The following is a 27,843-nucleotide window of genomic DNA, read 5'->3' on the forward strand; positions in this document are numbered from 1 at the left end:
CCCAGAATAAAAACGTGTTTCTTAAGTCACTGAAATAAAATGTATATAGTTCAAAAGCAATGATCCTGGAAAGATATGTCACCCCCATAAATGAAGTTAATATCTTAAACTGATATGAAATGAGTAATTACCATCATAAGAATCATTTCTTACCTAACTACCTGCATTCATTCAGATTATAGACTGGTTAGAGGAAAACTCAATATCAATATTAAGTTAGAAGAAAGGATAAAGAGAAGAAACTATGTGTCATCAGAGTAACTCCAACCTGACATAGAAATAAGCTGTTCTGGGGCACCTAGGTGGCTCAGTGGATAGAGTACCAGCCCTAGAATCAGGAGGACCTGAGTTCAAATACAGCCTCAGACATTTGACACTTACTAGCTGTGTGACCCTGGGCAAGTCACTTAACCCCAATTGCCTCACTAAAAAAAAAAAAGAAAAAGAAAAGAAAAATATATAAGCTGTCCAAAAAATGGGAAATAGATGAAAGTAAAGACATCGACTCTCACCATTTCTTCAAGAAAATAACTGCATGCAAAACAACCACCAAAACTAAAGTTCTGAATAGCCATGAAATGACCTTACCTAACAAATGCTTATTCTTCTTCCTAAGCAAAAAGTGTTTAGAGTATAAACAAACTTGTAAAACATTATGGAGGAAGGGAATCAAAGATCGCAAGCAGTATTACTCACCAAATGATGACTTGAGGGAAAAAATGAGCCTGAAATATTTTGGTATAAAGCCCAGCTATGGTATCCTATCCCAAGAGTATTGTTGTTGAAACTGGAAGGACAGCAAATAAAAGTTGAGTGAAACGGATCTGTTATTATTTCCATAAGGACCTAGATCCATCAGTGATGATATTAGAACCTCCCAATTTGGACAAATACCTACAGGACACCATAACTGTGTAAGGAAAGGAGTAACCGCATTTAAGACGAAGCCAAGAAAGGCAGCAGGACCTGTCCAAATGCATACTGAAGAAATATTCACTGAAGGCAATGCTCTTGAATGCTACTGAAGTCTCACAAGGATCCATTTTAAAGATATTTCAAAAAGGGGAGAATTTTAAAAGAATGACCAAGGTCAATGAATGATGTTTTTATTTTCCAACACCAAGGCAACTGAGATTCAGCAACCACTGACCAGCTGTCTTGCTTATGTCAACAAAAATCTTTATGACATTTATGAGATCTAGAGGGCATCCTTGGTGAGCACATAAAAGAATATGGAGGCTTTCAGAAATTTATTTTTCTATAGCAGATCATATCACATGATGATGGAAAAATTCTCTTTATGTGATAATATCCCACTTTAGAAAATATAAGATTTCCTTCTTGTTGTTAATTATTTTTTTTTAATTTAGGACCAGTAAAAGAAAATCATTCTGAAGGGCTCTTCTTTCAATTACCATATCTCTGATGCATATACTAAAAATCACACAGGATTCTGGGAAAGGTAGGATTACAAAATATCTTTGTTCAACCCTTCTGTTTTTAACAGCAAAGATACAAGCCATGAAGGTATATGTTCATCAAAGGTTTCACCAGTATCATGGAAGCAGTGTGCTATAGTGGAAAGAATGCTGGATTTGCTGATAGGGAACCTAGATTTAAATCTTGGCTCTCCATATGTGTCCTTGGGCAAGTCATTGTGCCTCTAGTTTCCTAAGCCTTCCAATGGTGGCACAGTGGATAGAGGGTGGGCCTCTGGCATTAAGAAGGACTCATCTTCCTGAGTTCAAATCTGGCCTCAGATGCTCACTAGCTGTGTGACCCTGGGTCAAGTCACTAACCCTATGTGCCTCCGTTTTCTCATCTGCAAAATGAGCTAGAGAAGGAGATGACAAACCACTCCAGTATCTTTGCAAGAAAACCCCAAATGGGGTCAATGAAGAGTTGGACAGGACTGGAAACACTGAACAACAACAACAGTGAAGAGGTCAGAATGGGTGACCTCTCACATCCCTTCCAGTTCTAAATCTATGCTCCTAACACCTATTGAAGCCTCAGTTTCCTTTGCTGTAAAGTAAGGGAACTGCAGAATAGATAGAGGAAGGCTACCAGTCTCACAAGAGAAATCAACGCCATTGTACTTGAAGATGAATGGAAAGAATAGTGGGCTTTATCCCAAAGAAGAGAAGAGAGTTGTCTTCAGATATTTGTAGAGTTTCCATCTAGTAGAGGGATTAGCCTTATTTATCTTGACCCCAGAGGACAGAATTAGGACAAGTGGGCACAAGTTGCAAGGGCAGATTTAGGTTAGATGTAAGAAAAATCTTCCAAACAACTAGAGCTGACCAAAGATGGAGTGGACTGCCTTAAAATGTTCCCCCATGCTCATCTTCAAACAGAAGCTGTATTGGGGTTAGCCTGACACTGTGAAAGGGGGGCTTGGTCTCAAAGTCACAAGATCTCCTTGGAATCTTGACTCTGGCTCTTGGTACCACTGTGATTCTGAGCACATCACTTACCCTCTTGAGGGCCTCAGCTCCCTTTCAGTTTCAAGATCTCTGATCCTTTCACTATTTCTGGGGGGGGATGTTGAATGGTGGAGTGGATTCCTATGTGGTGGGGATGTGGGTACATGAAAGCCCTTCCAACTCTGATATTCTGTGACCCTATAAAAATCCTCAGAGTCCAAAAAGAAGGGAGGATCCCTATCTCCACATGCTCTTTGTTCTCTGTGCTGGTCGAATACCACTGTAAAACATAAGGCGGCACCATCGTGATCCAGAACTCTTTGATGCTAGATAAATGGTTATTCCCATTTCCTGCCCTCTTTGGAACAGAGTCAGATAGCCATCCACATTAAGAAAATGTAGTTTTGATTTTTATAAGGCCTTTTACCCTGATTGCAACTCTTCATTGGGCATTTCATGGAATGTTTCATCAGTATGTGGGTGTCAGGGTGTGAATGGCTGGTGTACCCTATCTCTGATACTACCTTTGTGACTTTGGTCAAGTCACTTTAATCTCTGATCCTCAATTTTCTCATTTATAAAATGAGAGGTTTGAATTAAATAACCTCTGAGGTCCCTTAGACTCTAGAGCTATAATGGGTGGAAGTAAATAAGTATTCAGATAGCCACCTCCTATGTATCAAGCAGTGTGGTAAATGCTTTGCAATATATCATTTGATCCTCACAACAGCCCTGGGAGGTAGGTGCTCTGATTATTCCATTTTAAAGATGAGGAAGCTGAAGCAGACAGAGATTTTTTTGTGACTTTAGCAGGGTCACACCAGATAGTGAGTGTTTGAGATCAGCTTTGAACTCAGGTCTTCCTGCTCATAGAGAAAAGAATGACAAATCACTCCAGTATCTTTGCCAAGAAAACCTCAAATGGGGTGATGAAAAGTTAAACATGACTGAAATAAGTCACAAACAATGACAGCTTCCTGCTTCCAGACCCAGTGCTGAATCCATTGCACCACCACCTAGATGTCCATGGGATGGGTGTGTATCAGACAGGCTCTGCAGATGGACATTAAGCAGAACCCAGGTCTGAAAAGGAAAAGGGTTTCAGGCTAGATCACATTGGAATATTGGCTAGCACTCCAAATGATTCCGAACTTCTTTGCCACCGAAAAAGAGAGCCATCCTTGTAATTCTAGCATTCTCCCAGTGATGCTGTCTGCCTGTGAAGTCATGGAAGCTGGTCTTAGATAATCATAATTGCAGGTCACCCAGGGGGCAATGGAAAGATGGATGGTGGGCGTAAGTGGTCTGAAGCCTATTACCAACAAGGACTTGTGCTCTGGAGAGAATAAAAATGGGTACCGTCAAGTATGTCTGAGTGGCAGTGAAGGAAGGCCAGTCATGCAGGAAGATGAAGGATAGCAGATGACCAACCTGAGAGCCGTACTGCATTTATGAAACAGGACAAGAACCCAAGGCTTTGTCCCACCAGGAAGATCTTTGGCGGAAGATGTAGAGAAAGAGGAGGCAAGGAGTACACAGGCTGGGAGGATATGAATCTGTCACAATCCACAGCACTGGAGGCAATTCCTACACTAAGGGGACCACTGAATCATCCAAAGATCTGACTAATAAAATATATGCCTGATTTTTCTCTCTTGGGAACAAATGTCTTAGACAGGGAGCAATTTTCTTCAAGGATGTGGGGAGGGGCACTTGGGGAAAGAGGATGAAAATACATTTATTAAGTGCCTGCTGTGTGCTAGACACTGGGCCAGGAGCTGGGGAAAAACAAATCAGTGAGTACCTGTGCCCAAGGAGCTCACATCCTACTGGGGAATGAGAATTTATGCAAAGACAGCAGAATTTAAAAGAGAAAGAGTTCTGGAAGTCTGAAGAACTGTGATCAATCCAATAACCAGTGACAATTCCAGAAGACCACGATGAAACATGTTCCCCATCCCCTGGGACTGATGTACTCAAGATGCAGGATGAGATAGATATTTTTGGATGTGGACAGTATGGGTGGTTATTTTACTTTATTTGTACTTATTACAGAGCTTTCTTTTTTGTTTTTTCTTTTAAACTAGCAATGCTTGGGAAGGAGAGGGTAGCAAAAAGATAAAACAGCCATCTATTTTATTAAGTGCCTACTATATGCCAAGCACTATGTTTATCCTGGAGATACAAAGTATGGTAAAGGATAGGGAAAGAAGGGAGGAGGGAGGAGGGAGGAAGGAAGGAAGGAACGGAAGGAAAGGAAGGAAGGAAGGAAGGAAGGAAGGAAGGAAGGAAGGAAGGAAGGAAGGAAGGAAGGAAGGAAGGAAGGAGGGAGGGAGGGAGGGAGGGAGGAAGGAGGGAGGGAGGGAGGGAGGGAGGAAGGAAGGAAAGAAGGAAGGAGAAAGGGAGAGAGAGACAGAAAGAGAATGAAGGAAAGAAGAAGGGAAGGAAGGAAGGAAAGAAGGAAGGAAGGAAAGAAGGAAGGAGAAAGGGAGAGAGAGACAGAAAGAGAAAGAAGGAAAGAAGAAGGGAAGAGAAGGTAGGAAGGAAAGAAGGAAGGAATGAGAAAAAAAATGGGTCACTAAGGACTTTTTAAAATTTCATACATAATAAGAGAAGGGAGATGAAAATCACAGAAAGACAGGAAAGCTTTGACAGTTATATCTTGAATTATTTGTATATTTAAAACTAAAAGCACGCTGTGTATATTAGAGAGCAACCATTTTATGTATAACTTTTTCTCTGTATATAAAAATGTCCACCTTATTTGGTGTGTGTAAAATTCAGAATCCCTTTAAAATTCTAAAAATAATTCTAAACCAATAATAATAAAAAACTACATTATACTGGGGACCATATTGCCATGTAAGAAATACCTATAAAGTCTATGCAAAATCATAAAAAGTAATTTTCAAGAAGGAGGAAGTATTAACAATTCGATGGGGGTGGGGTAGAATCCATAGGCTTCTGGGTTTTGATGTGTTCCCCCAAATCCACCAAACACTCACCCATCCTGCCTTAGGTATCCTCTCTGCTACTTGGGATCAGAAAAGGCCTCATGCAGGACCTTTTCCTTGAATTGTATCTTGAAAGATTCTGTGAATTCCAGGAGGAGGCAAAAGTGAATGTGGAGCACATTACAGACGTGCGGGACTACTTATACAAAGACTCAGAGTGGGAGATTAAAAAAACCACTGGCAGGATGGTTGACTAGAATGGGTTGTTCAGTCATGTCTGACTCTTGGTGACCCCATTTGGAGTTCTCTTGGCAAAGATACTGAAGCGGTTTGCCATTTCCTTCTCCAGCTCATTTCACAGATGAGAAAGCTGAGGCAAGCAGGGTTGAAGTGACTTGCTCGGAGTCACATAGCTAGTAAGTTTCTGAGTCCGGATTTGAACTCAGGTCTTCTTGACTCCTGGCCTGGCACTCTATGTGCTGAGCCCACCTAACTACCCCTGACTAGAACTAAGAGTACACAAAAGAGAATAATATGAAATTAGATCAGAAAGGCAAGTGAGAACCAGAAGGACCTAAATAGCAGACTAAGCATGTGCATTCTATCCTAGGGGCAATAGGGAGACAGTGAAGATTCTTCAGTTAGTGAAAAGAGTGAGTGTGACATAATCAGATCTGCATTTTAGGAGATGGTGAAGTTGGCAGCAAGCTTTGGAGGATGGATTGAAGAGAGAAGAGCCTGGAAACAGGGAGACAAATTAGGAGGCTAGTGTAAGAGCCCAGCTTAAGCAAAAAGGCTCTAAAAGTGAAGAAATAAGCATAGATGTTCCTTACCTGTATCTTTACTGACATCCATACGTGGATTTAAGTGATGTGGGCAAAAGAATCATATAATTTGATGAATACCTGCCTACTTCAGGAAGGCTATTAAGAGATCTACTACAATTAGGCTTTTTAAAAAATTCTTCAAGTTTCTTGAAGTATAATAATTGTGCCAACACCAAATATCATGCTGGTATAATTATTTTACTTTATTCAAACTTCTTAGACTTCTTTTTCTGTCAAATACTATTCACACTTCACAGATTATACAATTTTTATAGAATATACACATATTCATTTGGGATTTGAACATGAAAAAAGAATTTAAAAATAGGTGAGTCTATTTTCTGAAGCTAGAACACAGCTGGGTTTTTGCATGCTCCACGTCTGTGATTGGGGAATGAAGCTTCATCAAGCTCTTTGGACATGTTATTATTGATATCATAAGTTATGAAGGCAACATTGTGTAAGCTATATGCATGTCTGGGGAAAAACTTCATTGGGATGTTCTCATACCATCCCTCTGACAGGTTGTGGAGGGAGTTAGGAAGGCTTTTCACCTCACCCACCCGCATTCAGAACCAAGTTGTACTGATGAATAGGGTTGAGGGACAGCCTGAGAACATAGTCGGTATGGACTAAGTATGTTGTCCTAGATCAGAGTGACAGTACAGTTTTGTTGTCCTACAGAGTGGCAATACCAAGGGGCCATCCCAAGGCATTTGGCAGGTAGAGAGTATCTCAGAACCACAAGTGGTCGGGACAGCTGCTGCCTAGTATAGTAGGCAAGGCAGGGGACCTGGAAGCAAGAGAACTGGGTTGTGTTTTACAGCCCCTCTGAAAAATAAGCTCTCAACTGAACCAGGCATTCGTTGTACCAACCACACTCCTAAGCCGTGTGGTGAGTGAATAGAGGGCCTGGCCAAGGAAGAGCCAGGCACTTCCCCTGACACACCTGTGGGACTTGGGCATGCCATCTCAACTTCTCAGGCAACTGAGACCCTATGAGACCAGAATAGTTGTTGACTACATTGATAGGGTGTTTCTTCACCAGGTATTTCCACACAATGAAGTCATAGGTATGGTCCAGTGGGAACCTAAAGGCAAAAATGGAAACAGCTCCTGTCCTCCGAGGCTTACATTCTCTACTAGAAAGAACCTATTTACAAAGCAAAGTAAATACAATTTTCTTTTAATGCGAAGTAGTTTGGGGAGTGATCATTGACAAATCAGGAGGGAAATCAAGTATTTACTCTTTTTTTGGATTAATTTTTAAAGAAGGTTTGAAAACTTCAGTTTCCATGTTGTCCTGCCTGAGTGAAACCTTTTTGGTAGAGATGTTGGCCAACATATTACCTGTCTGACTGATTGATTAAAACCTTTTGAATTTTTAAGCAGCCTTTCCTTTTTCAATCTATTCCTGAAATGGACCTAGACAGAGGGACCTCAGGCTACTGTCCTCTTCCTAACACCCTTGGCATAATCTACTTTAGAACTAGAGAATCCACCCACATATGACATGTGAGCTATGCTTCAAAATCACATTTTAAATAATTAAAGGTGTGTAACTTAAAATTCTAAATGTGGGTTCTAATCTGGTCCCCCCAGTTTTGGGGGAGAAACTGACTAAAAATCACTGATAAAATGAGTTTAGGTTTTTTAAGGGTTTATTGAAAAAATAGTAAAAGAAAGGAAGATTGAGAACAGATTTCCTATAACCTGGCAAATCTAGCCTTCCTAATATCCCCCTTCTGAAGTTCTCTGCCACCACACCGATGTCTCACTGCCAAAGAGGAAGAACCCCTTTCCCCAGCTTCCTGCTTCATGTTCCCCCTCCCAGAAATGGAAGGTTCTTCAAGCTGATTGGCTAGTGTCATTCAAATTCATTGGTTCACTGGACCCAAAGGTGGTCTCGATGTAAAGGTCAAAGTTTTTAGCTTCTGAGAACAATTACTTCTTAAGTACCCTTAAGTAGCAGCCAGATGTGCTTACAATCTAGTTAACTGGAAGTAAGCAGTCAGTCACCTTATTCAGTCAATCAGTTTAAACCAATCTCCAGGTGGGCCCCTGAGTTTCTGCTAAATCTCATTTATCACATTCCATTATCTTGACACAAAGGAAAGGCCAAATTTAAGTTAGAGGTTAATGAAAATAAAGGCACTTTGTTGAGACAAATAAAATGATATATACGAGTCTTTGGAGGCAAGCTGAGATTTTTTTTTTTTAATGAAAGGCAGTTGAGATCCTGATGCTGGGTCCAGCCAGTAGTTGATCTATAAACATTCTTTCTCTTCTCTTTTTCCAGGTGATTTCAGCAAATAAGAAGATCCAGAATGATTACTGACCCATGACTCCCAACAGTATGTCAGGTACCTCCATCTGTCTTGGATCTTGTTGGCTTTTGTGTTGTTTGTGAGTCTGTGTGCTTTTTAATACTCTTTAAAGTGAGTCTTGGGGCTTGAGAAAAGTGCCGATCTGACCATCTTAGGGCATTATTTCCAATACAACAATGTTGTAATTAGATCCAGTGAAACCTTCCCCACAAGGGTGTCCCCCACCCCTGGCCAGGACAGGCAGGTAAGAGTCTCCCATAAGGTTTGAAAATGGCACCCTTGGTTATCAGTAACCAATGAAGCCTTTGAAATTTCACAATAATGTGGGCAATTTGACTTACCCACAAAGTAAGTACCTTTAGGTCCTGGCAAGTATAATTTTCTACTATTAAAAATAGGTCCAAATTAATAAGGGTAGATGGTTGGTCTTTAAAGTAGGGAAGACCTGGATTCACATCCTGCCTCTTAGGCATCATACCTGTATGACCATAGGCAAGTCACTTAATCTTGCTGTGCCTCCAAGTAACTCTCTAACCCTATATATTACAGACATGTTGCCAAACTGTACTGATAGGGACTTTCAACAATGGGAGTTCTTTGTACTCTTCGAATGAACCTTGTACCCTGGGAAGGAAGGAAGGAAAGAAGGATGGATGGAAGGAATGAAGGAAGGAAGGATGGATGGAAGGATGAAAGGAAGGAAGAAAGGAAGGAAGGAGGAGGGAGGGAGGGAGGGAGGAAGAGAAGAAGGGAGGGAGAAAAGAAATCCTGGTTGCACCAGCTTGTATAGTAGACCTTCAGCAGCTGTCTATATTGCCTGCCTCCAGTCTCTGTTATGGCAGTATCTGAAAACTCCATCACCAGAGAAAGAGAAAATAAAACAGTTTTCAAGGCTCAGTGACGACTTCTCACCTGAGGCTGTCCCTGGATCCTTTATTGTGGGCACGTGCTCATCAGATGCTTCAGCTCTTTTAGGCCCCTGGAATCGATTTAGGAAAATATATTTCTTCTTTTCACTTGATGGCTCCAGAGCGTTGGTGCATCATTGGCCAAATGAACAGGTTACTTCTTTACTATTGGGGGATAGTCGAGATAAGGTAAAAATCAGTTCTAAACACTAAATGAGTTTCAGGGGATGACAAATGGCAGATGCTAGAGAAAGTAACCAAATACAGGTGTGAGCACCAGGTAACCAGAGAAGGATGTCAATAGAATGATTGCCCATATTTCCCCTAATGATCTTTGTAGGCTGATAGCACTCTGTGGTCCTGCCAAGGTTCTCTCATTGCTGGTCCCACAAACAGACCTTAAGGGTAAGTAAGGTCAGGGGCCTGTATGAAAGCATTTCCTTTAAAATACAGGTTCTTGGGGGCAGCTAGGTGGCGCAGTGGATAGAGCACCGGCCCTGGATTCAGGAGGACCTGAGTTCAAATCCAGCCTCAGACACTTAACACTTACTGGCTGTGTGGCCCTGGCAAGTCACTTAACCCCAATAGCCTCACAAAAAAAAAAACAAACAAACAAACTACAGGTTCTTTGAAGTGATTGGCTTGAACAGCCATCAGAGAGGAAGCTTTTATTGGATTAGACCTGGCTCATTTTCTTTCTTTCTTTCTTTCTTTCTTTCTTTCTTTCTTTCTTTTCTTTCTTTCTTTCTTTCTTTTCTTTCTTTCTTTCTTTCTCTGTCCATATGTCTATTTATTTATTTGTGTGTTTGTTTGTTTATTTTTGTGGGGGGGCCAATGAGCATTAAGTGACTTCCCCAGAGTCACACAGCTAGTAAGTGTCAAGTGTCTAAGGCTGGATTTGAACTCAAGTCCTCCTGAATCCAGGGCCAGTGCTTTATGAACTGTTTCCACTTAGCTGCCCCCCTGCCTGGCTCATTCTTGACAGGGGATTTTCTTGAAAAGTCACCAGGTTACTCTAGGCTGGCCTTTACATTGATAGCCCTAGTTAGTCACTTGATCTATAAGCATTTATTAAGCACCTACTATGTTCCAGGCACTGTGCTAAGTGCTGAGGATACAAAAAGATTCAAAAGGTAGTCCCTGCCCTTAAGGAGCTCACGGTCACTCAGAATTTTTTAAACCCTTGAGGGCAGAAACTATTTGGGTTAATTTTTCTTATATCCCCAATACGTCTCGCCATCTTTTGTGCATAGTAAGTGTTTAATAAATACTTGTTTAATTGAATTAACATATATAGCTATTGTAGCAAAGCACTTTTAACATAGTAAATGCTGAATAAATGAGTCGAATTGGATTGCCTTGGGTTGGGTTGGGTTGGGTTGGGTTGGATTGGATTGGGATGGGATAACAGATAGAACTAGTACAGTGCCTGGCAAATATTGGTGCTTCATATTGTTGTACTGAGTGAATTTAATTGACTGAGTGCTAGGGTTCTTATCTCAACAGTAACTCTTCAGAGGGGCCTGGTTGGGGTATCTTAGGCAAGGGATACTCCCACATCCCCAACTACCTGGGAGTCAAGAGAGGGGACCCATAGCCTTCCTTCAAACATTATTACAATAGATGTGTCTCACGGGTGAGAAAGTGGCAAAGGCCTTTGGTGAGCTCAAAAGCATCAGTGTTTCTTAATATCTTAATAGCTTATCTAAGACTTCATCCCCTTCATCCCAGACCTTCAAAGCTCCATTCACTGATTCTTCTTCAGGGCAGTTTTTCTAATAAAGATAGAAACATTCATGTGAAAATAGCCCTACGCTTTTTTCAGACTCTCAGTTGAATACTTTCGGTTAAACAGTTTGATCTCATTTGCACATTTTCTTTTACCCAGTGAAGCTTAGGTGTGAGTTGTTTCTGTCATGATAAGTAGAGCTTATTGTTTCCTTTAACTTTAAAAAACAGACAGCTTTTCCTTTTTGCTAATTCAAAAGGATCTAGACATCGTCTGCCCAGAGCCATCCCTCAGATATGTCAATTGTCAGATACACTGATTGCCCTGGACTCCATATTTAAAGCAACCCATGGCCCCTGGTCAGTAACTCAGAGAGGCATCAGGTGGGTGAATCAAAGTTTCTGAAGCTCCTATACAGACAGTCCTTCCTCCTACACATGCAGACACACATGTCTCTCTCTTCTTCTGTCTCCTCTTCTCTTTTCTCTCCATCCCCCCTCTTTCTTCTCTTCTCCTCTTTTCTCTCCCTCTCTCTCCTTCCCCTCCTTCCCTCCCTTTCTCTCCTCCTCCCCTCTTCTCTCACTCCCTCCCTCCTTCCCTCCTCTCTTCTCCCCTCTTCCTCTCCTATTCTTCCTCCTCCTTCTCTCTCACTCCCCTCTCTTTCTTTTCTCCTCTCCTCTCTCCTCCTCCTCCTCCCTTCTCCTCTCCTCTCTCTCTCTCTCTCTCTCCTCTCTCTCTCTCTCTCTCCTCTCTCTCTCTCTCTCTCTCTCTCTCTCTCACACACACACACACACCACACACTTTTGGTTAACTGCTCCCTCTCTCTTGGAGCTCTTTCTTAGTGTCCATCTTATCCCAATTTCACCTGAATAAAATGGGATGGGGGGGAAAGAGTACATGAAGAGGAAAGCCTGCTATACTATACCCAACAAATGGGATTCCCTTTGGGTATGTGCTTAGAGTGCCACTGAGCTCCCTTGCTACTCTCAGGTTCTACCATTCTGGTCTTGCAGTTTTTGTTGGAGGCATCCAGGGAGGAGAGACCCTACTCCATCCTGAGGAAGCTAATTCTACTTTTTACATGCTGATTATTAGTAAGTTATTCCAGACACCAAGCCTAAGCATCTTAGGGCTCCTACCATTCAGGCAGAGAGGGTGAGGCACTATAGATAATGGAAAGGTACATGAATTTCTCTCCTGCTTGGTTTTGCTTTACTCTTTTGTTACAGTTCCTTGATGGCGGAGGAAAAAAGTCATCAGAAATAATTGTGTCATAAAGACACAGGGCATCAGTAAACTGTAAAAAAAAAAAAAAATTGAAATGGTTGCGGAGGGGGAGAGTACAGAGTGTTATTTACCCCCAAGCCATGTTCCCTAATTGGTCCTACAGTAGAACCAGCCAGAAATTCTGGGTGAGGACACATCTGGGGCCCTGATGGTGAAGAGATCATTGGAACTCTGTCAGTAAAATGTCATTGGTAAATAGTTGTACAAACTCATTCGGGTACTTTTAAACCTTCACTTCAGATAGTCCTGGGAACTTCATTGGGCTCTTTCTCAGCTTGATTTCCTAAGAGTGACCTCCCAGAATTTCAGGGTTAGAAGGACCTTCTCCTCCTCTGGAGGTCATCTAGTCCAGCCCCCACTCAGTGCTTAGCACAGTGGCCGGCATGTGACTGACACGGAAAAAAAAAATGATTTTTTTGACTTGACGACCTGAAGTAAAATCCCCTCTGTGACACACATCAAGAAGGACCTTTTCCCTGCGGGGCAGCTCCAATTGTTTTCTCGCTTCAAATCAGCCCACCTCTCTGCAACACTTATCCCTTGGTCTTAATTCTGTCCTCTAGAGGCAAGTAGGGCCAGCCTAAGCTTTCTTCAACTATTTGAAGAAGGCTATCACAGATGTCCTCCCCAAAGGCTCTTCTTCTCTGCTTAAACATCTCTAGTTCATTCCACTCTGTCTCACACGGCCCTTTACTGTCCTTATTGGCCATTGTTAGATATTCTTCAGCTTCTCAAGCCGTTCCTTAAAATACATTTCCAGAACCAAACACTAGAATCTACATGTGCCCTGAAAAGAACAGGGATAGCTGGATGGAATGCAGCTAGGGCATTTTACTTAAGGCTACTTTTAAAACCCCTTTCCTCCATATTTTAATGTCTTCTTTCTTTTTTCCTTTTTTTAAAAAAGGAGAAAATAATAGAAAGAAATGTCACCAGCTTCTCCCCCCTCTTTTTTTTTTCATCTTTAGAGCACTTTTTAAAAAAATTGAAGCAATAAACTGAATTGCAATTTGGAACAAGCCACTCAGACTCAGAGCAAAGTATCATTTGGAAAACTACCTTATGGAATCCAATCTTTTCTTCTCTGCCATGCTATATTTTTTTTTTCCCCATCAGCCACTGTCAGCTCTATTTGATGACCATCACAAAAAGAAAGGTCAGGGCCAATTTCAGCTTGATTGCATCCACTGTTCTCTGGGACACTTAGTACTCTGGTGTTTAGGGTGTGACAGGGAAAAGAGGACAGGTCAGCATTGTAGAAGATAAAGATTAATAATTAAAGGGGAAGGCATTGACTTGCTTTTGGCAAAGCAGAAAGCCCAAGTGGGGATTCTAGCCACAAGTATTGTTTAGGAAATCAATTTCCTTTTCCCAGTATGGCATAGGAAGACTACCGGAGCTTTCAGGTTCCTGATTTCCCCAAATGACAAATAAAATTTAAGTTCCCATTGAAAAATCATCTGGATGAATGGAACTTTCCATTGGTGAGTCACTCAAAGTGACACTGTTCATATGTGGCCATTCCTTCTCAGGCAGGGCATTTCCTCCACAAATGAAGCTTCCCCTTAGAGGTAGATACTACAGGTATCCTGCAAAATTGCCTATAGTCACTTTATGTTTGGAGGGGGATTCAGCCAAGATCTCCTAACTCAAGTCCTGGGTTCTTTCTTCTATCCTCTTTATACCTCTCCAGTAACCAGGTCATCAGCAAGTCAAAACATTAGCATCCTACTTCATATGTAGCATGGTTTAATGAGTCCACAGAGTGCTGGAACTTGGAGTCAGGACAGCAAGTAACACTTTACCATGTCACCCAGGACAAGTCACAACCCCCTCTGAGCTCAGTTCCCCTCAAGAGTAAAATGAAGGTTTGGACCCAATGACCTTCAAGACTCCCTTTCAGCTATAATCATTGATCTTATCAGGCTTATTCTTGAGAACATCCGAAGTCTGTGGCCGTGATCATTTTTCAGTATTTCTGCACATGTCCTTTTAATTTGTTCTGAATGCACATAGAATTTTCTATAGCCTTTGGTTATTTTCCTAGATCATTGTTAATACCCTGGGCCTGATTGATGTGTTTAATGCTGGAAATTAATGCCATTGTATTGGAGTCATCCCTTCTTCAAAGGCTCCAAAAATCCCTCTCTACCTTCTCCTCTAAATGGGCCAGTCCTCTTGGCCACCCTCCCCTACGGCCACAAGAATCAATTTACTGAGATGTTTATTACCCTCAAACCTTCCCACTTGCAAAACTTGATAATATTATTTACTGTCTAATTAGTGGATATCCACCCCCTTTGATTACATCTATGGACAGTGTTTTTGCTTATATAGCCAATCCCATCATTGATGTTTGTTTCACAAATCCCAGCTCTCAGACTGGCTAGCCAGGTGACTGGAAGTCACAACTGCATGGACCCTGGTTTCTTCATTGTAATAGTGGAGATAATAAGGCTCAGAGTGCCCACCTCATAGGAATGTTAAGAGACCCAAGAGAGGACAATCCATGTGAAGTGCTTTGTGAACTTTCAAGTCTTCTATGGATATGTAAAGGGCTAAAATTCTAGCTATATGTCTAAAATTATCTAACGAGGAGTACTAGTAGTAGTTAGTAGTAGGCTCCATCAGTCGCGGCCAACCATGGATCAGCACCTTGAAGAGCCACAGGCCACAGTGTGGCTGTGCTGGAGTGTCCTCTCCAGGAGCACTGGCCTGGGCAGATCAATATGGAAAACAAGCTGTGGCCCATGCAGCAGGTTTTCCCTCTCCGCAAACATTGGTGGATCCAAAGGAGAGCGCGAGCCAATACAGTTTGGCACCAGTGCCGCAGCAGGAGTTGCCAGAGGGATGTGGTGTCCAACATCCAACTGCCTAAGGGACTCGACTCCTGATTTTTCCTCGGGGTTAATTCCCGAAGCCTTTCCCATATATGGGTATAGCCCCAAGGCAGCCGAGGTTTGAAATCAGGGTTCCTTCAAGCCCTAGGCAAGTTGCCTGCCAAGGCTGACAAGCCCCACCTGCCCAAAGCGACTGGTTTTAAAGCACCAGTGACTCGCCTTCGCCCCTTCTCCTGTTAGTGGAAACAGTTCTGCCATGAGAAGGCCAGAAGCTGGGCTTCAGTTGTCAGAGGCTATTGAGATGTACGCCATTAGCGCATTTTATAGAGAGTGGGAGCTTATCCCCACTCCCACCCCAGCATGACAACCTTTAGAACCTAATGGGTGGTCGCCAATAAATTATAAGCTTTAGCAAAAGTTAGATTTTTAAGCATTTATTAAGGAGAATAAGAATTTGGTAAAGAGAGAGAGAAAGACCTGATTCCTCTATCTATTAAAGGGAGAGCGCATTCCTAGCTCTGCTCTCCACCAGAGGCCACAGCAAAGAGAGAGAGTCAGAGCGCCAGGCTCCCCCTTCTTCCTCCCACAAGCAAATGTCACTTCCTGAAGCCAAAGAAAAGACACATGGTCTTGCCCTCAGAGACCTCCACCTCATGGCGGAGCTTTTCTACAGTAAGTCTCCAGCAGGTGGCGTCATTCCAATCGTTATAGATATCATCATTATTATTCACTATTATTCTCATCTTACCTTCCACAGAGTTCCCATAGAAAACAATCAGGAGTCAATATGTTATCATGTTCACTTCTGTTTAGTGTTCAGTGGGCTCTTGTCCAGGTAGATGAATAACTGCCCTTTGTCACTGAATGAACGTTGGAACATAAGCTGGTCTCTTCCTACTTCTCCTTTCCAACTCCCTTCCACTATGAGAATGTGAGTTCCTTAAAGTAAAGGACTTTCTGGTTTTCTTGGCTTCAGATGCCCCATCACCTAACACAGTTACTGACACATAGTAGGTGCTTAAGAAATGCTCTATCTACCCATATATGCATCGATCTCAAATTCTATCTTTAACTATTTCTATCTATCTATCTCTCTATCTCTGTGTCTATCTCTATTTTTGTCTACTTATAGTTATCTTTATTCATTATCCATCTTTGTTTATCTAACTCAATCTTCATGTATTTCTATCTGTCCCTGTCTCTGTCTCTATCTATCCCTTTCTCTGTCTCTGTCTATCTCTCTTATCTTTATCTATATCTATCTATATCTATCTCTGTTTATGTCTGCCTATACATCTATCTATATCTATATCTATCTCAGTCTATATCTCTGTCTACATGTCTTTATCTAGTTCTATATCTATATATACATATATATCTTTGTCTATCTATTTCTCTCTCTTTTTTCTGTTTGTCTTTTCATCTGTCTGTATCTGTCTTTTATCTTTATTTCTGTCTATGTAGGTTATGAAAAACATCCTTGGAAATTCCTATAGTAGACAGGATGATATGAATTTCATCTTGATCCCACATGGTTTTAATTTCATCTGCTAACCCCTTCAAATTTTTAGAGCTTTCCATTCCACACAATTTGGAAGTTTAGTGGTTGGTGGTGGTGGCAGCAGTGCCAGTAGTAGTCGTAGTAGTAGTCGTAGTAGTGGTAGTCGTAGTAGTAGTAGTAGTTGTAGTAGTAGTAGTAGTAGTAGTAGTAGTAGTAGTAGTGTAGTAGTAGTCGTAGTAGTAGTCGTAGTAGTAGTAGTCGTCGTCGTCATTGTTATCTCATTCTCCTCTTTTTCAATGGGGTTCAGATTGCCGTGGTCCTGCCGAATAAGTCCTGTTATATTCCTCTTTTATATTTCATATTCTGCATATTCTAACTGGAAGGATAAAATGCTGCTTTTTTTTAGCTAAATACAAGTCCTGGGCTATGGTGATGGGTTTATGTATAAATTTCAAAGGGAATAAAAACAGCAGTGAGCATAATCATTCAGCTGTCAAGCAGTAGAGATCAATAGAAAAGGGTGAAGTGTTCGCTTTGTTTGAAATGAAATTTACAGCGTGTGTGAATTTTAGGAAAACACGTTTCATTATGAGGATTTAATTTGCGATCACAAATAACTGATTTGTTCGGCACCCACAATAGTAACACATGCAGCAGGGTAGACGGAGCTAGGAGCCCTCTTCAAAATGCAATGACTGTGTGGCCGTGGTGAGCTGACCGTGCCTGATGAAGCTTGTGAAGAAGGATTTTCCACTAAAGTTGCTGGCAACTGGGACCGACAAGGAGGGATTTCCAGATCCCAAATAAGGCAGCCAGGCCAAAACTCCACCATGACCGGACCCCTCGTGTGTACAGAAGAGACTTTTCCCAGTGCTTGGAGATAGGGCTTCATCAAATTGATCTAGAGTCTTGGGTGCTCCTCTGAACTGGGTCTAGGTTGAATGGAATTATCTGCTGCCTTGAGTCCAACTCTCATATTCCTTCTGTTTGTCTGAAGAATCTTTAACAAGGATCCATTGGATTACTTTAAACTGAATAGTTCCTGATCTCTCTCTTTACCTGGGAACTTCCTCTTTATGATGACGCATAAGGGTGAACTTTCTCCCAGAGTAGGTTCTAGCGAAGAATTCGGGGGACAGCCTAGGACAGGGCAGCCCAAGTAGGGTCAGCTCCACTTGGCACAGATATCCCCTGGCACAATAATAAGTCAAATATTTCTCTAAGCCTTTGAGGTTAAAAGAAATTACCCTCTATCTTAATCTCTCTGAATGTCTACTGGGACAGCTTTGGATAACATCATGGACCATTGGTGATGTATTAATTAACATGTTAATTTGCATATGACAGGCCTGAATCAAAGACCATCTTATTTTTTTCCCAAGGAAAAGTTGTACATGAGTGAGGAAATATACTGTATCATGTCAGGCAGCATCGTACAATTTAAAGGTTAGCAGAGTTGAAGTCAGAGGTAAGGGAGCCCCCACGATGTGGTACAAAGAACAATGACTCCAGAATCAGAAGACCCAGGTTCAAACCCTACCCTCTGATCTTGTTATACAAATCCACTCAACCTCTCTAGGCCTGTTTCCCTATCTGTAGAATGAAAGGTCTGGACTAGATCTCACCTGGTATCCTTTTTAGTTCCAAATCTTTGACCCATTAGTCCAATGACCAGTTTCCTATTATGGTTCTGGCAAGGTCCTTTTTGATGTGGCCTTGTTAACATAATTTGACATCTCTGCAGGTTCAGTTTTCCTCATCTAGAAAACAAGGGGTTTTTGACAAGCTTTGCAAACTTTAAAGTGTGGTCAGAAGTCCCGCCTTGGAGTCGGACGGGCCTGTGTCCAAATCCCCACTTCTTATAACATATTAGCTGTGTGACCCTTGACAATTGAATAAACCTCTCTGTGGAAACAGATCACTGCAAGATTATGAGGTATAGAAGAGCTGCCAGACTACACTGTGGAAGAGTTCTCCACATCAGGACTTCCCCAAACACCATTTTAAAAAATTACAGATAGACCCAAAACAAAGAAATAAGTATTAGTGGTTTCCATTCTCGTTTCCACCCAAAGCTGCCCCCAGAGCTTGAGCCCGAGGAGGAGTTGCCTCCATGGATGAAGATGCTGGGACTCATCACACGCTTTCATTCATTAGGCAGTAGCTGTGACTAGCTCAGAAAGTGTTGTAGGAGAAATGGCTTTTTTTCAGCTTGACTTTTTCTTTCGAAAAAACCACCCTCCATTATTGTCTCACTTGCAGATGAGGGCCCCAGGTTCCCCCTCCCTCCCCCAAAGGAAAACAGCTTTGGGGCCCGTGATGGGCGTGGCCAAGGATGTCAACATAACCAAGCAAAATGATGTCAACGCACAAAAATGTATGCTTCATTCGTTTATATTTAATCACGGGAAGCTCGTTTCCTATTTTCCTGTATCTGAATACACTTGTTTCTTGAGTAATTGTTTAATTCTAAAGGGCCCCCCACCCTGGCTCAGAGCCTCATTACCTCTCACCTGGACTGTGGCGATGGGCTCCTGCTTGGTCTCCATCCTCCCCTCTCCTCCCCTTCCCCCAGCTTGCTCCTCCACACCTCTACCAAACTGACAGCCCTTTATAAAGCCAGGTCGGACCCTCTGACTCCACTATTCAGGAATCTCAGTGACTCCCTGTTGTCTCTAAGATAAATGCAAATCCTTTGTTTGATTTGTAACTCTTCCACACTCGATTCCATCCTATCTGCGATCATATCCCTCCCTCTGCTCATCTCCTGCCTCCTGGACTGCCCTCTCTCACCCCTACTTCATAGAATCTCTCGCTTCTTTAAAGGCTCCCTCTCTGGTTCTGCCTCTTCTAAGAGACTTTTCCTGACATCCCCCACCCCACCCATCCCCCTGCTTAGTAATGCTCAGCTCCTTCTCCTGAAAAAAAAAAAAAAAAGATACTTTGTATTTCCTCAGTATCTATTTGGCATATATTTATTTCTGTAAATTGTGACTCCTCACAAAAGAATGTCAGCTCTTTGAGGTCAGGGACTGTCTCTTTCTTGTTTGTGTTTCCCTGATGTCTGACACAGTCTGCACTCAATTATTGTAGGTTGAATTGAATTCAAAGGTCATTGCCTCGACTTCCCAAATCCCATGGTTTTTTTCTGGGTCCCTTCCATTATTCTGTGGAACAAGTCAGGACACACCCGTTGGGTTTGCACATCGTGTTTCTCCCTACATTCCCAAGGGAAATATGCAGTTCACCTCTGTTTTTTTTTATGAGAACATGCCCGCCGTGTGTGTCCTGAGAAAGGACAAGAGCCTGTCCCCTCCCGGCCCATCACTGTACGTTTCTGCTGGATTCCCAGTTCCTCCCTTTTTTGACATAGAGCCCATAACCCACCATAAGCAGCCACTGACCTTTTGCAAAACCATCATCTCCAGCAGATGGCTCAATGTTGTGAGAAACAGAATACCTTCTGCGCACAGCTGTATCTGATTTAGGAAATTTCTGGAGAGGAGGGAGGCGGCATGGCAGAAGGAACCTTAATTAGAAAAAACAACCCTTGATGGCTGAGCTACGGAGGGAAAATGCCAGGTTTGAAAAGAGTACTGAGACTGAGCAGGAAATATTAGCCGTCTACAGGAACACATCAATGTTCTATGCCGTTTGATTCTCTCACCTCCACTGTCATGCTGAGAGTTGGATTTATTTCCCAGGGACAATCTCCACGTAGGGCACCTCGGTGTGTAGGAAGTGCAGAAGCCAAGTTTCACGAGATTCAAACTTTTCTCTCTGATTCTGCTCAATTCAACTTTTTATTATTTACAATTATTCAAATATTTATTAAGATATATATTATTTGATTCCTTTTGGTTTTGTAGCAGGGTCACTTAGGGAGAGGGGGATTCCCTCCCCAAAAAGACATTGATAAACAATGTTGTATGCAAGGCCTTGAACTAGTCACTGAGGATGCCAAATGTTTTTAATTACAACGCCCCCCTTGGCCCCCTCAAAGAGCTTACATTCCACTGGAGAACACACTTGCACGCAGATATGTGTAATTCAAGTAAGAAGTGATGGGGACCACTTATTGATCCAGGCCAACTGCTCCAGGAAAATCTAAGGGGGCTAGAATACTTTTGCTGGGGAAGGGAGAAGTCAGGGGTAGCTTCCTGGAGGAAGTGTGTTAGCATCTGAACTGAGCTTTGAAGGAAGAGTAGGACTCTGAATAAGAGAAATAAAAAGGAGGTATTTCCTTGTAGGAGATGGCTGATGCAAATATACAGAGGCCAAAAAAAAAAAAAGTTCGTCTAGTAAGTTCAGGGAATGCTTCATAGGTCCGTTTGACTGGACTACGGAATGCATGAGAAGGAGTAATGGGAAATATGCCTGGGAAGGTAGGTTGGAGTCAGTCCATGGAAGGCTGTCATATGAGTCCTGACTCTTCACTTGTACCCACTGTTATTTGTGCAGTTTACTTCAGCGATGTGTAATTCAGCCTAGGAGAAATGGGAGCCATTGAGGTCTGAGCAGGAGAGACACTGGGCAAATGGGAGGAACACTGGGAATCTTAGTATGGTGGGTGTGTGAAGGATGGATTGAAAAATGAGAGAATTGGAGGTAGTAGGAGAGCAATTGGGGAGGTTCTAAAAGTAGTCCAGGTTAGAGGTGATAAGGAGCCAGAGCTTGGGTTCATTTCTCTTATACATAATGAAGATTTAAACCCATTGAACAAGGGTTTTTCACTTTTGGTGTGGCATGGCTGAATTCTGGTTAAAGTCTATAGAAAGACTCCTTCTCAGAATGTTTTTACAAAGTATAGGAAATTATAACTTTCAGCTAAGAGGTTAGAGAAAATAAAGTATAATTTTTTTTCCATCAAGTCTATGTTGTTTTTGTTCAGTGTTTCTAACTCTCTGTGACCCCCACTTGGGGTTTTCTTGGCAAAAGATACTGGAGCACTTTGCCATTTCCTTCTCCAGCTAGTTTTCCAGATGAGGAAACTGAGGCAAACAGGGTTAAGTGACTGCCCAAGATCACTCAGCTAGTAAGTATGTGGAGACCAGATTTGAACTCAGGAAGATGTTCTTCCTGATTCCATGCCTAGTGATATATATACCACTGCACCACCTAGCTGCCACTTTGAAATCTACCCAGGGACTCCTGAAGTCTATAGACCCCCAGGTTAAGAAACTCTTGCCATGAAGTTTAGACAAATAGTCACATTCTTAAATGTTAATCTGCATCTTTTGGGTGTGATTCATTGAATCCTCTGTCCCCTTTCTTCTCGTCACTGGAGAAACAGAAGCCAGGAGGTCTCAGAATGAAAGGCTGTTTTAAATTTTTGTCCTCATGAGAAGTTATGGCCAGAACGTTAATTATTCTTTTGGCCAGACTTTGGGAATGAGCCTTTCTTCACTAACCAAACTAGTCCTTGGATGGATGGATGGATGGATGGGATGGATGGATGGATGGATGGATGGATGGAGGATGAATGAATGGAATGAATGAGCCATTTATTGGGAGTTCACCATGGACTGTTCTAAGGAGTATTAGGAATATAAATTAAAAAGCAAGACAGCCCTGCTGTCAAGAAGCTTATGTTCCAATAGAGAAGACTTTAATGGAAGAGATTTCACTGTAGGGTTTCAGATGTCATTTAAAGCTACCAGCATCAGGCCCCTTCCCATCTTCCCTGTCTTCTTATACATCATGTCTATGACACAAACTCCATAGTCTAGAGACCCTCACCTAAGTACTCACACACAGTGCTCTATCCCCCTAAGTCCACACCATTGCACTCATCATCACCAATGCCTGGAACCCTCTTTCTCTTCATCTCTACCTCTTAGACCACCTGGTGTCTCTCAACCAATCACCTTCCACAGAAGGAGTTTCTGGGATTTCCCAGTGGCTAAGGCCTTCTACTCCAAGGTTACCTCATAGTCACACTATATGTATTCTGCATGCACCTATATGTCTTTTACAAATACTGTATTATACATATATCACATGACTCCCCTGTGGAAATGGGCAGGGGTGGTTTCTTATGTCTTCTGCATCCGCAGTGACTAACACCATGCCTGGTCCCTAAGGAAGCACTTAAAATGCCTGGTTGATTGACTGACAATCATAAAGACCACACCATACATCAATGAATCAATAAGCATTTATTAAGCACCTACTGTGTGTTAGGCACTTGGTATACAAAACAAAAATTAAAGTTTCTGCCATCAACACCCTTACATTCTCTCATTAGAGACAACATCACCCCTATATTAGCATACTCAAAAACGAATGGAAGGTGATTTGGGGATGGAGAAGCTAACTGATTGGGCCACTGGACAAGGACTTTTTGTAGAAAGACCCATGGATGACCCTTTATCACAGCAATCATCATGAGACAGCAACGGTAGAATTGAAAGGACACTGGACAAGAAATCAAATTTAAATCCTCCTCTGCTTCTTACTGACCCATGTGACCCTTTGGACGAGTCAGTATAATCTCAGTGAGCCTTAGATTCTTTCATGTGTGAATGGGAATCAATTAATCCATGCCTCCCTCCCTTCTGAAGCTCTCATGCTGATCCGAAGTATGTAATTGTCACCCCAGCTGTCACAGGTTGTAATCACATGCCATGGAGTTAAATGTCAGTGAGCAAAATCACTCATCCCCCTTTGGGATGATATTTCTATTTGCACTTGAGGCTACTTTCCAACAACTAGATGGTGAAGAGAGAAGATTAGATTGATCTGCACCTTCATATGGCCCCAAAGTAGGATGAGCAGCCTCAAGAGCTCAGGATTTTGCCCTCACTGAAGGTCTCCATGCTAGGATACCTTTTGAGGGTTTGGGGATGGGGTGTTGGATTGGGGGTTCTTGTTCAGGTATGGATGAGTTGGGATGCCTTCTGAGGTTCAACTCTGTTATTCTCTATGGTAGAGACTAAATCTAAAATAGAAGTACAAATTAGAGAGAGATGGTCCCCAGTCATTGGGGAAGGCCTCAGAGAGATGGAGATGTTGAGTTTATCCTTGAAAGATGGGTAAGATTTGCAGAGGGATTTTGAGACTAATAATAATAACTACTCTTTATATAGCACATTAAGGCTTACAAAGGACTTTACATTTGTTATCTTATTTAATCCTCGAAATAACCCTGAGAGGTATGTGCTATTATTATCTACATTTTCCAAATGAGAAAGCTGAATCCTTAAGAGGTTATGTGATTTGCCCAGGGGTCACATAGCTACGTTTAGGGTCATTTTGACTACCAACCCAACACTGTCCACTGATCCCTCTGGGCTACTAGGGGCAGGAGCAGGGTGGGGATGGGCTTTCAGGAAGGATTGCAGCCTAAGAAAGGCAGCATAAGGAAAGGTACAAAAGTAACAATGAATATTTTGTGAGGAAGACAATGAGGAAATCAGCCTGACTGTTCATGATGGGGAGAGAGGGTAATAAGGTTGGACAAGAAGTCCAATGGACCTGCCTTCATCTCTTAAATTCCTGCTGAATTGGGTTGGTATGTGACCCGTAGGTAGCATATGTTGAACTCCAATTCTTTTGGGGGAAAAGCTTACTTCTGAGGAGAAATCTTGGCCCTCTAGAAAGTTGGAATAACCTCTTCCTTCCTTGGGGACCATTGGTATCCTGGGGCCTGGAAGCATTAACCCAGTTTTTCCAAAGTATAGCTTACACCCTGGAAAAAGTGGACTCATAAGTCTACCAAAAATAGGGAAGGATCTCATGACTGCTTTGTCCTTGAATAGAATGTGAACAGGCAACCTCTCCAGAATGAAATGGTTTTTGCCCCAAAGGAAGGAAATGTCAGTATCGATCTGAAGCCTGGCTGCTTGTCTCTATGGAAAATATGAAAAAAACTCCCTGTTTGCCACTTTTGCGACACTCTGCAGAATCACGGCATCTTGGTGTCAGCAGGCGCCTCAGTGGTCATCTTCAGCTCACCTTTGCCTGTATCCCCGCCAGCATGATTAGTGGTTACATGGCAACCATTGCTTGAAGGCCTCTAGGGAAGTGGAGGTCCACTACCAGTCAGAGGGAGGTTTCCGCATATAACAAGTCTACGATTACCTCTTTGCCATTTCCCCCACTGCTTCTATTTCTACCCTCTAGGGCCAGCCACAAGTTCATGCAACATCTTCCACAGGACAGTCCTCCAGATATCTAAAGATCTCTATCATCTCTCCTCCCCTCCGCTCTCTGCTTGGGTATGAACCTGAGGTCCACCATCATCATCGCCTTCCTTTGGATACCTTCCAATGAGCACTTTCCTGTCTAAAATGTGGAATCGGGGCAGCTAGGTGGTACAATGGATAAAGCACTGGCCCTGGATTCAGGAGGACCTGAGTTCAAAACTGCCTCCCAGACACTTGACACTTACTAGCTGTGTGACCCTGGGCAAGTCACTTAACCCCCATTGCCATGCAAAAATAAATAAATAAATAAATAAACTTAGATTAAAAAAATAAAATAAAATAAAATGTGGTATCCAGAACTGAATATCATCCTCCAGATGTGGCCCGATCAGGAAAGAATAAAATTAGAATTAGCATCTCCCTAGTACTAACCATCATTCCTCTCTTAATGCAGCCTATGATTTCACTGACTTTTCTTGGCTGTCATTTTGAATATTCTGTGAAAACCCCAAGACAAGTTTGGGGTGTTTTTAATTACTGTTCTTATCCAGATCCTAGGATACCCACAAGCTCAATAGGTGTGACTGTAAAGTAACATTACCCATTTCAGGACTGGCTCATGGAGGCCTTCCCTGTAGTTCTGGAGTAAAACTAAACAATTCTAGCAAGCTGTAATCTGCAATTCTTCCCTAGGCCAATCTAGAAACAGGGATTTGCTGGATGGGTATTACCCTCTCACAAATATCAGCACTGGGGGATCCAGATAGTAAGCGACCCCATTCTCAAAGAGCCAGTTAGGGATAACAGTATCATAGATCATAGATCCAGAGCTGAAAGGAAGCCTCAGAAGCTATCTAGTCTGAAACCCTCATTTTAGGAGACCCCAAAGGGGTTTAAGCCAATCTCCTAAGGGCCCAAAAGTAATAAGAGGTAGAATTTGAACTCAAGTCCTTAATCTTCAGACCCATTGCTCTATGCACTGCCCCAGGTTGCCTCCTATTGTAAATGGACCACCTGTAAACAAGGTGAGTTCCTAATGGCTTCTGAAGTATCAACAAAGTGTTCTGTGCATCCTGGACAGGAGAAAACCAACACCACGGTAGCCATCTGTTACCCTCTTATGAGCATTCGTCATTCGGAAGGCCAAATATCTCTGCAACAGCTGTAACTTTGCTCATATGCTAAGCAAAATCTCCTTGACTGAGGCCAAGGAACCCAACCTGAGCACTGTCAGTAAAACAGGGTACAAATGATGAACAACCAGCTTAGTGACCTCAGGGAACTTCCTCAGAGGCCCCAAGAAAGAGATTTACCCTGTTTGGGGCCTCACTGGCTAATATTATAGCAAATAGGCAGGGTTGTTTTTCTCTTTGTGGTTCCATAATTATACTCCATTGTTCATAAATACAAGGGTATCTATGTTTTCATTCTGTCAGCAAAAGTTTCTCACACATTTTTCATCCATTTTTTTTTTCAAATCACTTTTTTTCAACAGGACTGAAGTTTAAAATATATTGAGCCCCACCACATTTATGAGCTTGGGGTGGAATCCATGTTTTTTAATCTGACAGCTGGGTTTTCTTCTCAGTGGGAGATTTCCTCTCCAGCCTCAGCTCTCAGAGCCAATCATGTGGAGTTTCTGTGACCTGACCCATTGATTGCTTTACATTAAACAGAGATGTGGGCATGACTATGGACATTGGCAGAGTGCTTCAAGGCTCCAAGTCTCCCTACTGCATTACCTTAGTTGAGCCTCTTAAGAGAACAAATGTGGTATGGTGGAAAGAAAGCTAGATTTGGAATATGATGACTTGGGTTGGAATCCCAGGTCTGCCTCTGACTCCCTCAGTGACTATTCTCTTCAGATTTGTAAACCTCAGTTTCGTCATCTCAATGAAGTCATCTGTGGCTCTAAATCTATAATCCGGTGACATAGAATAGATTTAGGGGCAGCTAGATGGCGCAGTGGATAGAGCACTGGCCCTGGATTCGGGAGGACCTGAGTTCAAATCCAGCCTCAGACACTTCACACTTAATAGCTGTGTGACCCTGGGCAAGTCACTTAACCCCAATAGCCTCACCAAAAAAAATTTTTAAAATAAAAATAAATAAATAAATATAGAATAGATTTATTCCAACTGCTCCAAGATCTTCCCAGCATGAAACAGTTGCCCATTTCATGGAGAATGAAGGGTGGCTGGCTTGGGCCCTTCCTTTAAAAGGAAGATCCAGAAGGAATTCATCAATGAGAGAATGGGGCTATAAGGGGCAGAGGGGGAAAGCAACTGAGGCATATTTTAGAACAGCATATTTGTCATCTCAAAGGGTAAAAACCACCCTATTGTTCAATCGTCTCAGTGGTGTCCAACTCTGTGACCCCGTTTGAGGTTTTCTTGGCAAAGATACCGAAGTGGTTTGGCCATTTCCTTCTCCAGCTCATTTGACAGATGAGGAAACTGATGCAAACTGGGTTACATGACTTGACCAGACTCACACAGATGGGAAGTGTCTGAGAACAGACTTGAACTCAGGAACATGAGTTTTCCTGACTCCAGGCCCACCACTCGATGCACTGTCCCACCTACCTGCAAATATGATCAGGCTTAGGAAGAGGAGGAAGGAAGTAGGAATATGGCAGTTGATGAATGGGAAAGAATTCCAAGTGTTGTCACTTTCTTGTGAAGTTAGATAGTGGAAAAATATTTTCTGGACTCATAAACTCCAAATTTCTACATAGTCATGAGCAGAAAGTGGGGAAAACCCCCCCAAAATATGGTTCTTCTCTCATACTATCTACCTGGTGGTCCCTCAGAAGTCAATGTGTCAAGGTCCCATGACTACTCACTGCCAGCTCCCTGTGACCTCCACCAAAGGTCATGCCTAACATATACCAAAGG

General features: G+C 42.3%; 1 protein-coding gene across 5 annotated transcripts in view; it reads left to right on the forward strand.

The window, feature by feature from the left end:
• Positions 1-27,843, forward strand: part of THRB (thyroid hormone receptor beta) — a 440,576-nt gene that overhangs the window by 311,220 nt on the left and 101,513 nt on the right. For all 5 annotated transcript variants that reach the window (XM_043968992.1, XM_043968989.1, XM_043968991.1 and 2 more), the window contains one exon: positions 8,507-8,570. In XM_043968992.1, the coding sequence (XP_043824927.1) occupies positions 8,549-8,570 (22 nt within the window). In that variant the 5' untranslated portion in view covers positions 8,507-8,548. The remainder of the gene's footprint in view (positions 1-8,506; positions 8,571-27,843) is intronic.

This window comes from Dromiciops gliroides, chromosome 5, assembly GCF_019393635.1.
Source record: "Dromiciops gliroides isolate mDroGli1 chromosome 5, mDroGli1.pri, whole genome shotgun sequence".
Taxonomy (NCBI): domain Eukaryota; kingdom Metazoa; phylum Chordata; class Mammalia; order Microbiotheria; family Microbiotheriidae; genus Dromiciops; species Dromiciops gliroides.